We start from the raw sequence: 13098 nt of genomic DNA on the forward strand, positions 1-13098 counted from the left end.
GGTCGAAGTTTTATCTTTAAACTAATCACAAATACCTTCAAAATGTTCATTATAATCTAGTCAGACATGAACCGTAAAAATATCTTATAAATAACATCAAAAAATAAAATAGAAGTCTCCTTGTTCTCCCCTTTCATTAAATAGAGATTATTTTTCAGGTTGTGGTGACTCCGTTTTAATGAAAATAAAGATTAAGAGAAAATAACTGTTTATAGTGTTAAAAAATAAACATTTTTATAAGTTATCGTCATTAAAGTGTAATGAACAATTACTACAGCATATATTGGACATGTTTAGCGTTAGTGAACTTTCTGAAAATTGTACCAAACAAATAAAACATATGGTCAAAGTGTTTGTTACGAAGGTTTTAATGAAATGGCGAAGATGAAACATCACCAAAGAGGAGAGGGAGGCCAAGAAAATTATTGGAAGAGAGTTCTCAACGCAATAAGCAACGACATGTTGAAGCCATTGTGTCAAATCTCTGTTCAGAAACATTGTGCTTGGCTGCAGAATCAAGCTTGGTGAAATTAGGCAAAAGAACTGCAGCTCAGGTTGTGAAATTAGCAATACAATCTTCGCCCAACACATTAAAAAAAAATTAAAATGTGCAAGATACGTATAGCCCTGAAGAAGCTTTAGCTCTCATAGTGGATCTTGAGTTGACAAAAGAGGATTATATAACGATACAACTTGTAGCAAAAGAAAGAGGGGCTGATATTTATCCCTCATATCATGTGATAGCAGAGACAAAGAGGAAGTGTTATCCAACAAATATTATGATAACTGATAACGAGGCTGTGGTACCAGTGATAGATCTTTTTATACATACTACGCAACGTTTAGCACAAGTGCAGGCTGATGTAATACTTCAAAACATTTCGGAGGACTGTGATACTATCGAAGATATCTATTATTATAAATGGGGCTTAGATGGCAGCGGTGGACATAGTATTTACAACCAAAATTTCGTCAATAATTCAGAATATGCGGATTCCAACGTCATTTTGTGTACGATCGTGCCACTACAAATGTGTGATTGTAATGGCCCTAACAAAAAAATATATTGTAAGAATACGACATCATCATCGACAAGGTATTGCCATCCAATTGGATTTAAGATAAAGAGAGAAAATGTCTAAAAGAATATAACGAAGTACAAACACAAATATTGAAATTGGAGCCCACGATAATCGTTCTAGGAACTGAACAAATAAAATTTATACATATTCCCATATGTACGATGCTGGATGGAAAGACAGTCAACATTTTGACTGATACTTCAAGTTCACAAGCGTGCAATGTGTGTAAGGCTACCCCTAAGGATTTAAATGATCTAGAGAAACTAAAGAACAGAGTCTGTTATGAAGACACCTTTAAATATGGTATTTCTATACTTCATGCACATCTTAGATACTATGAATGAATATTTACTGCATATAGCATATAAATTGGAGTTACAAAAGTGGCAAGCAAGGGGCGGAAATGACAAAGAAAAAATACAGGAAAGAAAAAATCAAATAGCGGCCGAATTTTATAAGAAATTGAGCCTCGCAGTTGATCTAGGTGGAGGCAATAGTAATGACGGAAACACAGCGCGGAATTTTTTTAAGAATCCTTTGCTTGTTTCCCAAATAACAGGAATCGATAAAGAATTAATACAAAGATTTGCAAATATACTTTCCATCATTTCTTCTGGGCACTACGTTAAAGAAGATATATTTAAAAACTATTGTTTTGAAACAGCACAAATCGCTATTTGGCTTTATGGTTGGTTATCATAAAATCTTTACCTTTGCCAGTGGGTCAACTCTCAGAAGGCGTAATTGAGACAGGCCATAAACAGTATAAAAAATTAAGACAATAGTAGTCCCGAAAAACTTCAAAGATCAACACCAATACTGACATATTTAACTGGATGCTTATATCTTCGTATCCTATTGTGACAAATAATCGAAAAAAAAAAGTAAAACCCAACTCAATGAAGTTGTATTAAGCATGCTAAATCAACATATAGTGTGTTAATTAATTATCGTACCCGACGTCATAATTACAAGTATGCAGCCAATATCACAGTATTGGTATTGCAATACACGATTTGCGTATGATGCGTATTGCACTGCGATATTGGTTGCATACTTGCAATAATGACGTCAGGTACGATAACATACTTATACTTATTTTGGCAATGATGATGAAGGTAATGGTGATCAGGAGTCTAATGATGATAAGGTTGATGAGGATATTCATATAAAACAATGTTTTAATCAAAATTGTACATATGTTACTAATTCAAACTATACAGGGTGATAATGAATGATGTGCAAATACTTCAGAGGGTACGGATTGTAGTAATCGACAAACATATGGTCAAAAACACGTCATTTTCGATATGCATTCTGATAACCTTTAAAATCTTTGAAAGCAAGTGTTCTCTCCATGGTCATCTCAATTAATATTAGATCAAATAAAAATGTTTCGTGGTGACGTCATATCGCGTCCAAACAAACGATCGGAAGTTCGTTACAGATTAGTATCGTAGCCGCCGTCGTCGTTCTCATCATTGCAACCGTTCTCGCAATAACACAATCTTTGCGGTTCCTTTGATTTTTATCGACACGGGCGTGCGTGACGTCATTTTAGACACAAATAAAGGCGACAAAACTCTCCCTTACACCCTCCCGCATCAAATCGTGTGTTGAATGTCCATATCATACATTTTTCACCATCAACGTTGGTCGCTTTGAACTTTTTGCAATAAGTAAAAAGAAAATCGCAGGTTAATGTTTCATGCAGGTTTTCAGCCAGAACATATTTTACATAACCGTATCCTTACGGCTTTTAAAGGAGGTCGAGGTGTACCAGGATATGGGAGAATTAAGTGAATTGCGTGCAACACAAATACAGAAAAATAAAAGTGACAAAAAGTATCTGAAGTCAAAAAAAAGAGATTTGGTTTTGATCTATCAAAACGATCGTATCTCGTAAGCATCATTTTGAGAGATATCAACTAAGTTGCAGATCTTATAATGCTATGGTGTCATAAGTTGATACGGTGTAACGATAAAAGGCTACTTTACTTATTAGACTACTAATAATATGAATCGCAAGTAAAGTTAGATGTATATTTTTAGGATAGTAATTTTATGATTTGGATCTAGTAAATAACAATTCTTATATAACAATCCTTCAGACGGGCAAGTTTATGCCCTGAGTCGCTGTGTGTTTGGAAAGGATGGAGTAAGCCGGAAGGCCGATACCAGGGTTTATAAAGCGATATTGGATCGCAAATGGAAGGGACAGCAGTAGGGTTAATGCAGCTCAAATGAAATGCCTCCGGACGCTTGCACAAAAGACACGACGCGACAGAGTACGGAACAGCAGTATTCGAGAAGAGCTCAATAGGGATACCGACATAGATGAAAAGAGACAGTGACGCAGATTGTGGCCAGCCGAAAGAAGACTATGCACCAGCTCAAGGGTCTTCCTGCAGAGAGGGAAAACTTCAGAAGATGGATCCGAGGCCATCCCACAACGCCACGATAGGGGCACGCTGGGGAAGAGAAAGAAGAAGAAGATTTCGACCGAAATTAACTCAACCCAACTTTGAAAATTTGGCTCTTTATACAAAATAACAAATTGAAAAAGACAGCACCTTGAAAAAGTTTATTTATTTATTTGCGATGATCACATTTTCGCTGTATGGTTATTGCTTCTTGTATGCCATAGGCTACACTTCATCTCTTTCTCTAACTTGAACCATTAAACTTGCTGTATCGGATATAATTTCATAAATCTTAGATTGGTATGTATATTGTAACAAATGTGTTGATTCACTGATAATTACATATAGTTTTTGGGCAGTTTCCGCTTCTCCTGTTATGTCCCAAACATTCTTCTTTGACCTAAAAAGTTTTAATGCATAAATTAGAAAAATAATTGAGCAACGATCTTCTGATATCCTAAATTTTCCTTTTCCTTTTTCCTCTTTTAATTTTTTAATTCCATATCCTGTTTTCGATAAACGTGGATTCGAAGACTTCTCAGTATGTTTTTAAAAATCAGAACGTTCCGTGTGAGACATAGGGGATATTCGAGTAATTGCGGTTTATTATTTTCTATAGTTTTGGGATTAGTCATTTGTGTAAAATTTTTAGGAAAAGTAATATTTCACGCATATGTCGGAGTTCCGGATTTTACATGTGTCGAATTATTATCTAGTTTAAAACCTCATACATCTGAGGTAAGCGCGTTTATTTTATTTTTTTTGTACTCATCCCACGCACAAATTTTATTCGCAGTTTATTATTTGGTCGGAGAAAATGTTTTTTTTTATTCATCCTTCCATTTCTCCAAAAGGGTTGGTTTCCTGAATCTTCCAACCAACTAATATTTTATTCACAAAACTAACGACTTTTGCTGTTTGATTTGTGATTTCTATAGTAGCATGGTTAATAAGGATTAGGTATATTACTAAAAAAATCACTATCAAATTGCGAAAATCTCTGACTATAGTACCTAAAGATGTGGTCTACTGGAACGAGAGAGAGAGAGAGAGCAATATTTAATTAGGCCAACAGAAAATACAAATTAAAATAATTGCAACGAAAAATTAAACAACCCTGCGCTGAACGTTGGTTGGTCCAAACATTGGTATCGACCATAGTCTTTCTGCCCAAGATAATCTTGCTTTGAATTTGTCTTTTTTTTGTTTGGTGATAATTTACGTAGAAGATGTAGTGGTGGCGAAATTGGGTAGTGGTAAAGAGGGTTTTTAAGGTATCAATAGGGAAGATAGCATCATTATGGGAGAGGTAAAGATTGTAGTCGGAGATAGATTTTGGTAAAATTGTATAGGAGCTTGTTGCTAGGGTTAAAGAGTAGGTTTTGCGGGTGTTGGATACATGTGTTACATCTAAGAGCTAGCCTTCTAAATGGTTTCTAGTTCTTCTAATGCGTCCGATGGGATTAGTGGTACATATTCGATGATCGGTCTGCAGATGGTGTTGTAGATATGTGCAGCGCATTCTCTTTTCTTATTTGTCAGAGATCTGAAGTGGTCGTAAAACTTTAACTTTCTGTCAATCGAAATTCCCAGGTATTTGCAGTTGTTAAGCAAGATATGACCGTGGATTGGACAGTAATAATGGGAGAAGGAGTATCGATGGAAATACATAGGGTTTTGGAAGGGTTTACTTGAATTCGCCATTTTTACAGCCAGCTCTCTGTTGACTGAATCAGTGCTTGCAACTTTTGAACAGCGTAGAGTAAGGCATACGAGTTCAAATCAAAAGTATCTGGGTTTTCATTGGAAATATCGGAGCAAAACACGTTGTAGAGTGTCGGGGAGAGGGAAAACCCTTAGGGAAGCCATTACTAAGAGGATAATTTGCGAGAAGAGCGGTTTTTTAGTCTTACTACGGAAAAGCGGTTTGAAAGGAATTGGTTTGAGTGGCACTCTGAATCGGACGCTTTTTGAATATCCAGGAACACTGCCGCAGAATGACGTTTTTGAAAGTTGGAAATCATCACAGTCGGAGCGTGGGATGTAGATCTACCAGATGATTTTTAACATTTTTAACAATGTCATCGCTAAGGACAAGTTTATTAAACGGTTGTTGTGTATTTATTGTAATGTTTTTTACCATTGATTGACACTATATATATTTAAGGTAATGTTTGTGCAACCTTTACAATATCGTTTGAATCAATCTTTTCTGGGAAAATTAAAGCTATTTGCAACGATAAGACATGTACTTGGAAACAAAAACGGAGGTCAAGTAAACAACTAATTTATACGTCACATGTTGCATGAGTATTTTTATAAAAATGTTCAACAATAATATATCTTGATTCGTTTTCGAATTTATTTAAAACTAGATGTTTTTGCGTTTGCTAGGCGTGAAAAACTTGAACGTATAAAACATCATTGTGTATTTATGGGTATATATTTATGGTAATCATGTGTTTATTCTGATTAGTGCTGGAACAGATATCCGTCAACTATACGACTTGCCGAATATCCGGCTTTGACCGGACATTAAGAACCTATTAGTACTCCACCATTCACTGAGATTAGTCTCTTTTTTAGGTGTTGGACCCTGCAGATAATAATCAAGTTTAACCGCAATAGGACTTTTTTCATTTAATACAACTTTATTTATTTATTTCATGTTTGTCATTAGCAACTTCATGATAATAATTCCAAAACGATATGTAAATTGAATCTCTTGGTTCAGTTTCTACTAGTTTTCTTCTCTTCACTTGTAATTCATCATCACTAACAGAACTGTCTAATCTTCTTACTTTGTTTGTTAAATCTGCATCAAAAAAGTTCGTTCTGTATCTTGGATCCAAATAAATTGCTAAATAATATTGTTTATCGTCTTTTAAGTCTTCGAAACGAGAAATTATTTATGATTTAAACACATCCTTTGCCAATTGTATCTTATCAGCTCTCTTATTGATTTCATTTTTGTTTAAATATCGTAGTAATGTTATAATTATAACCATAATGGCCGAAGGGGATGCCGGATATCCGGTATCCGGCTTTTCGCAAAATCACTATCCGTTCGATCATTAATTCGGATGAATAGGAATGAAAAAATGTAATGGAATGTTCTGGGTAATTTAAAATTGGTCAAGTTTTGTATTGTTATTAAAATAACAACACTTGAGACGCGTGACTTCGAGGAGCGGCACGTGAACATGTGATACGCCTTCAATATGAGATTGAAAGTCTATAAATATTGGTTGTCCGTAGCGATTTTGCGTGAAATACTTTTTTCTAGTGTGTTCTAAAAATTTCGAGCAACGATGTGCTGTCATGTTTTACTTCAGACTTGGGCACAGTGCAACAGAAAGTTTTGCAAAACTTCAGCAGGCATACGGAGACAGTGTTTTGTCTAGGGCACAGGTTTTTCGGTGGTTTAGAAGGAAGAAAGTCGATTAAAATGAACCATGAAGCGGTGAAATCTTCAAGAACCGATGAAAATGTCGACAGAATCCGGGATCCGCCGGTTAACAGTCAAAATGATCGAGGAAGAGTTGAATTTGACTCACACCACAGTTCATCAGATTTTCACCAATGCATTGGGGATGAGAAAATCTGCACAAAAATGGTTTCAGAAAAACCAGGTTTTAACTTAGGTTGATAAAAATGTTAGGGTGGTTTGAGGTCGTAGGGTTTTGGGGGTCTTTGGGGAATGTTGGGGAAGGGAGGAGGAAGTTTGTTGGTGAAATTGCGTTATTTCTTTGTGGTGTGGGATTATCTATATGTCGGGCATGAGATTTAGGTTATTTGTTTCGTGTGGGGATTGGTATTTGATGTGTTGTATGGCGTGGCTGGTGCTGTTTTTAATGAGTGGGTTTAGGTGTTATTTGGTCCTGTAGTAGATTTTTTGGTTAAGTTTGGTTAGGACTTATTTGATTGGTTTTGTTTTGGTGATTTCGTGAAGGTATCCAACACCTTCACGATTTTATGTACCGGTTGGAATTGGAGATAAGAGGTTGGTAGGGGCGGCGTATGTTAATAAGGGACGGGTGATGATGGTGTATAAGAGGGTTTTATTTTTAAGGTTTAGGGAGCTTCCATAGGTTATAGTATTTTTCAAGAAATCTTAGGTGGGATTGTAGGGAGAGTATCGCTATTTTGGGGTCTCTGAAGTCGGTTTTGGTTTGTTGAAGTTCTGCGGTGAAAACTCGCCTTGGGGGACACCGGATTCTATTTTTTTTGGGACGTGACAGCGTCGAATTGACTCTGAGTCTGTTGGTGAGGTAGCTATGAATTAATTTTTTTTTGGCGTGGATATATGGTTTGGATAAGTTTGTGGATGAGGTCGTCGATCCAAACTGTATCGAACCTTTCTTGAGGTCGAAAGAAACCAGTTACAGAACCAATGATGATGATGATTGTTAATAAAATTAAAATTCTTTCTCAAAACATACAAATTTATTCATTATGTACAAAAAAAAACCTTTACAAAAAAATATACAAATATACACAATAGTTTCTAAGAGCAGGAATGAAAAATAACCTAACTAAATTAACTCTTTAATCGATTACGGATTAAGGAAAACAATGTTTTGTTTTGACCAAAAAGTCAAAAAAATATTAATCAAAAACTATTAACCAAAAATTAACGATCAACTATTCTCCATATGTTATAACAAGGCGTTATCACTTTCTAGTATTTTCGAAAAATCTAGAAAGTAACAAGACCGATTTCTTTGATTAATGTTACGACGCACGGAGATGTTTCGATATTAAATTAAAATTTTATTTTTAGCACCTTAACAAAAAAGAAATACGGCGTCTTCAAAAAAATATAAATAAATATACCTAAACGTATCGAGATACATGCAGGTTTTTACTTCCGTTTTGTTCTTCATCCATTCGCAGAACTTGAACTTGCGAAGAAATTCCCGACTTGTCTCGATCCGGCTCCGATCAGAGATTGGAAGGATTGACCGGCCCTCTATATGTTTAAAAAAAACGGTTTTAGTAATAAATTTTATTTTTAAAGTTCAAGTTAGGCGAGATTTTTTATCTGAAATGACAAGTGTTATAATTCTTGTAATAGGAGCGGTTTGGTGATAATGTTTTCTTTTTTATGCGATGATTTATTTCTCGTGTTTATTTTTTCCAATCAGGACCTTGATCGCGTATTTTCCAAAACTGAATTAGTATCGTTTTAGAGATCAATATCTATGCTAATGAAATGGATGTAAAGAGGGAATAAAATGAAAGGCGGTAATGTGCAATGTGCCTTTGGAGTTTTCCCCATCGTCCCACACAATGATTTAATAAAAACCACTGAAACATGTTTTTGTAAAGTTATTACATTTGAGTTTTAATTGGTTATTGTAAAAATCCAAATTAATCAATGTACGTTACAATGTTGAAAAACTACGATGAGTAATTATGAAACGTTCAATTCTACATTTTGCGCAATTATGCAATGGAAAACCCAACGTATTTGAAGGTCAACTATTTTCATCAACATTATTAATTTTCAATTAACAAGTTATAATTAACATTTAATGATAGAAGTATTAATTGTTTTAATAACTCATAATTAATTAATTAAACAATAAGTTGGACCTTTTATATTAAAAAAATCTTATATTTTATTATATGGTTAAATCAATATGAATAATGTATACGGCCTCTGATCTGTCATGTCACACTTACAGTTTCCTGTTGGTAACAAAAATGCTAGGAATGTTGTTTCTTTTGCGGGGCATATTTTTATAATCCAGTTTTTTCGCGATATAAATAACTAAAATGACGCAGAACCGCACCGTATTTAATCACAAACATCCTGATGGGTTATGCAAACCGAAACGCTCCTTTTAAATGGTTGCTGGTAAGTAGGAGTCCTGTCAATAAGGATTTTTTCAGAACAAAGCGATAAAGCATCCGAGATGAGCCGTTCAGAAAGCTTTTACTCTCGAATCATACACTTATTACTAAATTTACCCTGTTGGTTTTTACTGTCTCGGACGCGTATTATTCATGGGATTATCTGGTGGAATTATGCTACTAGCGTTTATGTATTGTCTTATCGCTGACCCGTCTGAGAATACACGCGTCAACCGAAAGGCTGCATCCTACAAATTTTTATTATGGACAACATAAAACGTACAAGACAAGGGATGTTTTATAACGAAAATGTTTCAAAGATAATTTTCGTTTAACGTTATAAAACATCCTAAATCTTCGTAGATAACACAACTCATTATTTTGCAGCCCTACTTACTTGTATGGCTGATCCCAAGAACTGAGATATAGCTCTAGTGACATTAACAGCTGCGCTTAACAGCTGGCCTCTCACCCTTGTTTCACCCTCTCCGTCATCTATGCCCGGCACCGGATTCAAGACAACCGGTCTCAAAGTCGGTCTTCTCGGTGGTTTAGTCACAGGATCCACATATTCCTCATCCTCAGCTATACTATTGCTTACCGTGGAAGGAAGGGGTGTCGTCGGTTTCCTCCTGTACACAACCTCTGACTCAACGGAAGAAGCGGCTTGCAACTTAGACGTGCTTCCCACTTTTCCAGAGTTCGTGATCTGCACCGCGTTGTTATGAAGCAAAGTGGTAGGTTTCCGAGTCGTTTGGCTCAAATCGTAATCCGAAAGGTCTAAATTTTGAGCTTTTTTTGGATCTTTTTGAGCCTCCTCTAATTGACTTATCAAAGATGATAACTCATTTTCAGATAAAGCGTGTAAAGGTCTCTTATATTTTCTTGCACCTCTTGTTGTTGCTGGATTGGGTGGACTTCGTTTTGGTGCTGTTACCACCACGGGAGTCATCTCAGTTGGTTGGCTTGAATATAAATCCAAGTCATCTACTGTAGATATTCTTTCCGTTGTTGTAACCTTCTTTTTTACTGGGCGTTTTGTAGTTGGCGGAGGGGCCAACATATTTAACAACCAATTCAAACCTTGCATAATAGGACCAGGTCGTGGAGTAGTTGTGGTAATTCTTTTTCTTGTAGTTGTAACTTTTTTAGTTGGTCGTGTGGTTGGAATTTGAACTGGAATCTAAAATAAAAAATTTTTTTGTATCAAAGAAGTCATCATACTTTCATGATGATTAATGGATGAAAAATGATGTAGGAGAATGAAATAAAATGCGCTTTTCTTTAATCTAGTTCTCATTATTTCTTTCTTACCGTTGTTTTTAGCTGCTCTCCCAAAGTCTTTGGAGTACTTGGACCAATACCTTGCTCTTTCAATAAAGCAGCTAATATAGCATCAGTGGATTCACCGTAAGTAGACACCAAATTAGATGGGGTTACCCTCTCAGGGCTAACATTAAATTGTCTGAGGAGATCGTCTAAAGAAACATCTTTAGTACCCGGTGGAACCTTTTTGGGTTCTCCAGCGTTTGTTAAAGCACTTAGGATATCTAAAGGATTCTCCGTAGTCGTCGCTTTATCGCGATCGGTAGCAAATTCCAAAACTCGACTTGCTAAATTACTTGGACTTCTAGTTGGTTTTTGTGTTGTGCCACCAAAGTTCTTAGAAATAAAAAAAAATGTTACTCATAAATAAACAATTAAATAATTAACTTACAAATCTAGTCAAAAACGCAAGTTGTCTCAAAATCTCAGCTTGTTCTTTCTCCAATCTCGCTAATTCTTGCAAATCTTTTCTTTGTTGTTCAGTTAAAGTTTTTACTTTAGCATTAACACCTTTTAAAGTTGCTTGTAAAGTTGTTGGGGTCATCACGGTCGTTGTGCTTACAAAATCATTCGTTGTACTTAATTCCCCGAAATTTTCTAAAACCCTCAACTCAGCTAAACGCCTTAATTCGTCTTCCACCGATAAAGTAACAGGAGCGGGAGTCGTTGGTGTTTTAGTTATCGGCCTACTAGTACCCGTAAAAAGTGTGGTTTCCTGTGCTTTTTGAGTAGTATAAATCGGGAAAATTGTTGTTTCTTCATATCTTACAGGTTCAGTTGGAATTGTATTTACATAAAACGTTGTTCTTTTCGTTGGTTTCTCCGTTTGGGGCAACTCTGTTGTTTGAGTTGATGGAGTAACCGTTACAGTTCTTATTAAATCTTGTGGAGTTGTGTTTCTAAATCTTCCACTTCTCCGCTTTGTAGTTGTTTGTCTTATGGTTGTGGTGGGTGGTTCTGTAGGTTTAGTTGTCGGTCTAGTTGTTCTTCTTGGAGTTGTTGTTATTCTTTCAGTGGTTGTTGGAGCAGCTGTTCTTATTCTTCTAGTCGTTGTCCAAAACGTTGTTTCAGGAACAAAGAAAGGGGTTGTAGTTACAAATCTTTTTGTTGTTGTCATAAATCTTGTTGTAAGAGGTGGTTTAGTTGGAGTGCGAGGTGGAATTGTAGGCGGTGGATTGGTTGTTGTAGGAAGTGGAATTGTTGTTGTTCGTATTGGTCTTGTTGTTGTTGGAATTGGCTTTGTTGTTGTTGGAACTGGTTTCGTTGTTGTTGGTACTGGTCTAGTTGTTGTTGGTACTGGTCTAGTTGTTGTTGGTACTGTTCTAGTTGTTGTTGGTACCGTTCTAGTTGTTGTTGGTACCGTTCTAGTTGTTGTTGGTACTGTTCTAGTTGTTGTTGGTACTTGTGTTGTTGTTGTTTGCACTGGCTTTGTAGTTGGAATTGTAGTTATTCTTTGCGTGGTAACCAGTTCTGTTATAGTAGTGATCTCTTCACCCAATCTGCTACCCAAGGCAGTAAAATTAGAGAAAATTCTTTGAATGAAATAAGGTGTTGTGGCTCTAATATTTAATTGATAATCTTCGAATATTGGAGTAACTGTTGTTGGAGTATTTGTGTATCGGGTTGTTGTCATCATTTTTCTTTGTGTTGTCGTTTCTTGTATATCATTTTCAACGAAATTGAACTCTGGTGGGATCGTTTTTGCTACGATGATTGTTTCTTTTTTGGTTGGAATAGTTGTTACAACATTCATTGTAGTTGGTGGTAAAGTTGTAGGTACACTTTGCTTAGGCGGTATTGTTATAATTTCAACTTGCTGTGGTTTTGGCGGTGCAGTTGTTATATCTTCCTTCTTTTTCGTGGTTGTTTCAACGTTAGTTGCTTCAACAATCTTTTCTGGTTTATTATTGCCATTGTTACTGATTGTGTTTTCTTCTATGTTAACTTCTTCGGTATCTCTTCCTGTATTTGCAACCTACAAAGTTGATGAATTCTTAGAACGTAATTCGGAGAGAGTTGATGATTTATAAAGGTTAAATACGCGGGTGTGTATTATATTAAATGATAATGAACGTTTAGTATCATGCTTTATTCACTGATCTGTTACAGAATCTTCCCTCTTCTCACGTGTTATCTTATTCCAAGAGCATCCCTAAAACCACTTTTTATTTTAAATAAACGTATTACTTACCGTTTCGTTTGTAGCGTTTACGTTACTTTTGGGTATATCATCAAATTCTTCTATAGTTCTATTTATTATAGTCATATTTCCTGTTGGTGCTTGAGTTGATGCTATTTCCGGAGTACTTGGTAGATCATTTTTAGTTGCCTAAAACATTAATGTATTGATAATAGGAATTACTTAGATTATGGCTAAGCTAACGCGAGTTTTTTTATGGGTTAATTGC

The 13098-nt window shown here is 35.7% G+C and overlaps 1 protein-coding gene across 6 annotated transcripts in view; it reads right to left on the reverse strand.

Moving 5' to 3' along the window:
• Positions 1-8090: 8090 nt before the first annotated feature.
• Positions 8091-13098, reverse strand: part of LOC111424198 (mucin-2-like) — a 32059-nt gene continuing 27051 nt past the window's right edge. For 4 of the 6 annotated variants that reach the window (XM_023057650.2, XM_023057648.2, XM_023057644.2 and 1 more), the window contains exons 9-14: positions 12882-13019; positions 11082-12665; positions 10679-11026; positions 9762-10547; positions 9482-9612; positions 8127-8477 (exon numbers count right to left, since the gene is read on the reverse strand). In XM_023057650.2, coding sequence (XP_022913418.2) covers positions 9493-9612; positions 9762-10547; positions 10679-11026; positions 11082-12665; positions 12882-13019 — 2976 coding nt within the window. In that variant the 3' untranslated portion in view covers positions 8127-8477; positions 9482-9492. Of the gene's footprint in view, positions 8478-9481; positions 9613-9761; positions 10548-10678; positions 11027-11081; positions 12666-12881; positions 13020-13098 lie in introns of all 6 variants that reach the window. The other 2 variants (XM_023057649.2, XM_023057646.2) reach the window with 2 other exon arrangements.

This window comes from Onthophagus taurus, chromosome 11 (genome assembly GCF_036711975.1).
Source record: "Onthophagus taurus isolate NC chromosome 11, IU_Otau_3.0, whole genome shotgun sequence".
NCBI classification, from domain to species: domain Eukaryota; kingdom Metazoa; phylum Arthropoda; class Insecta; order Coleoptera; family Scarabaeidae; genus Onthophagus; species Onthophagus taurus.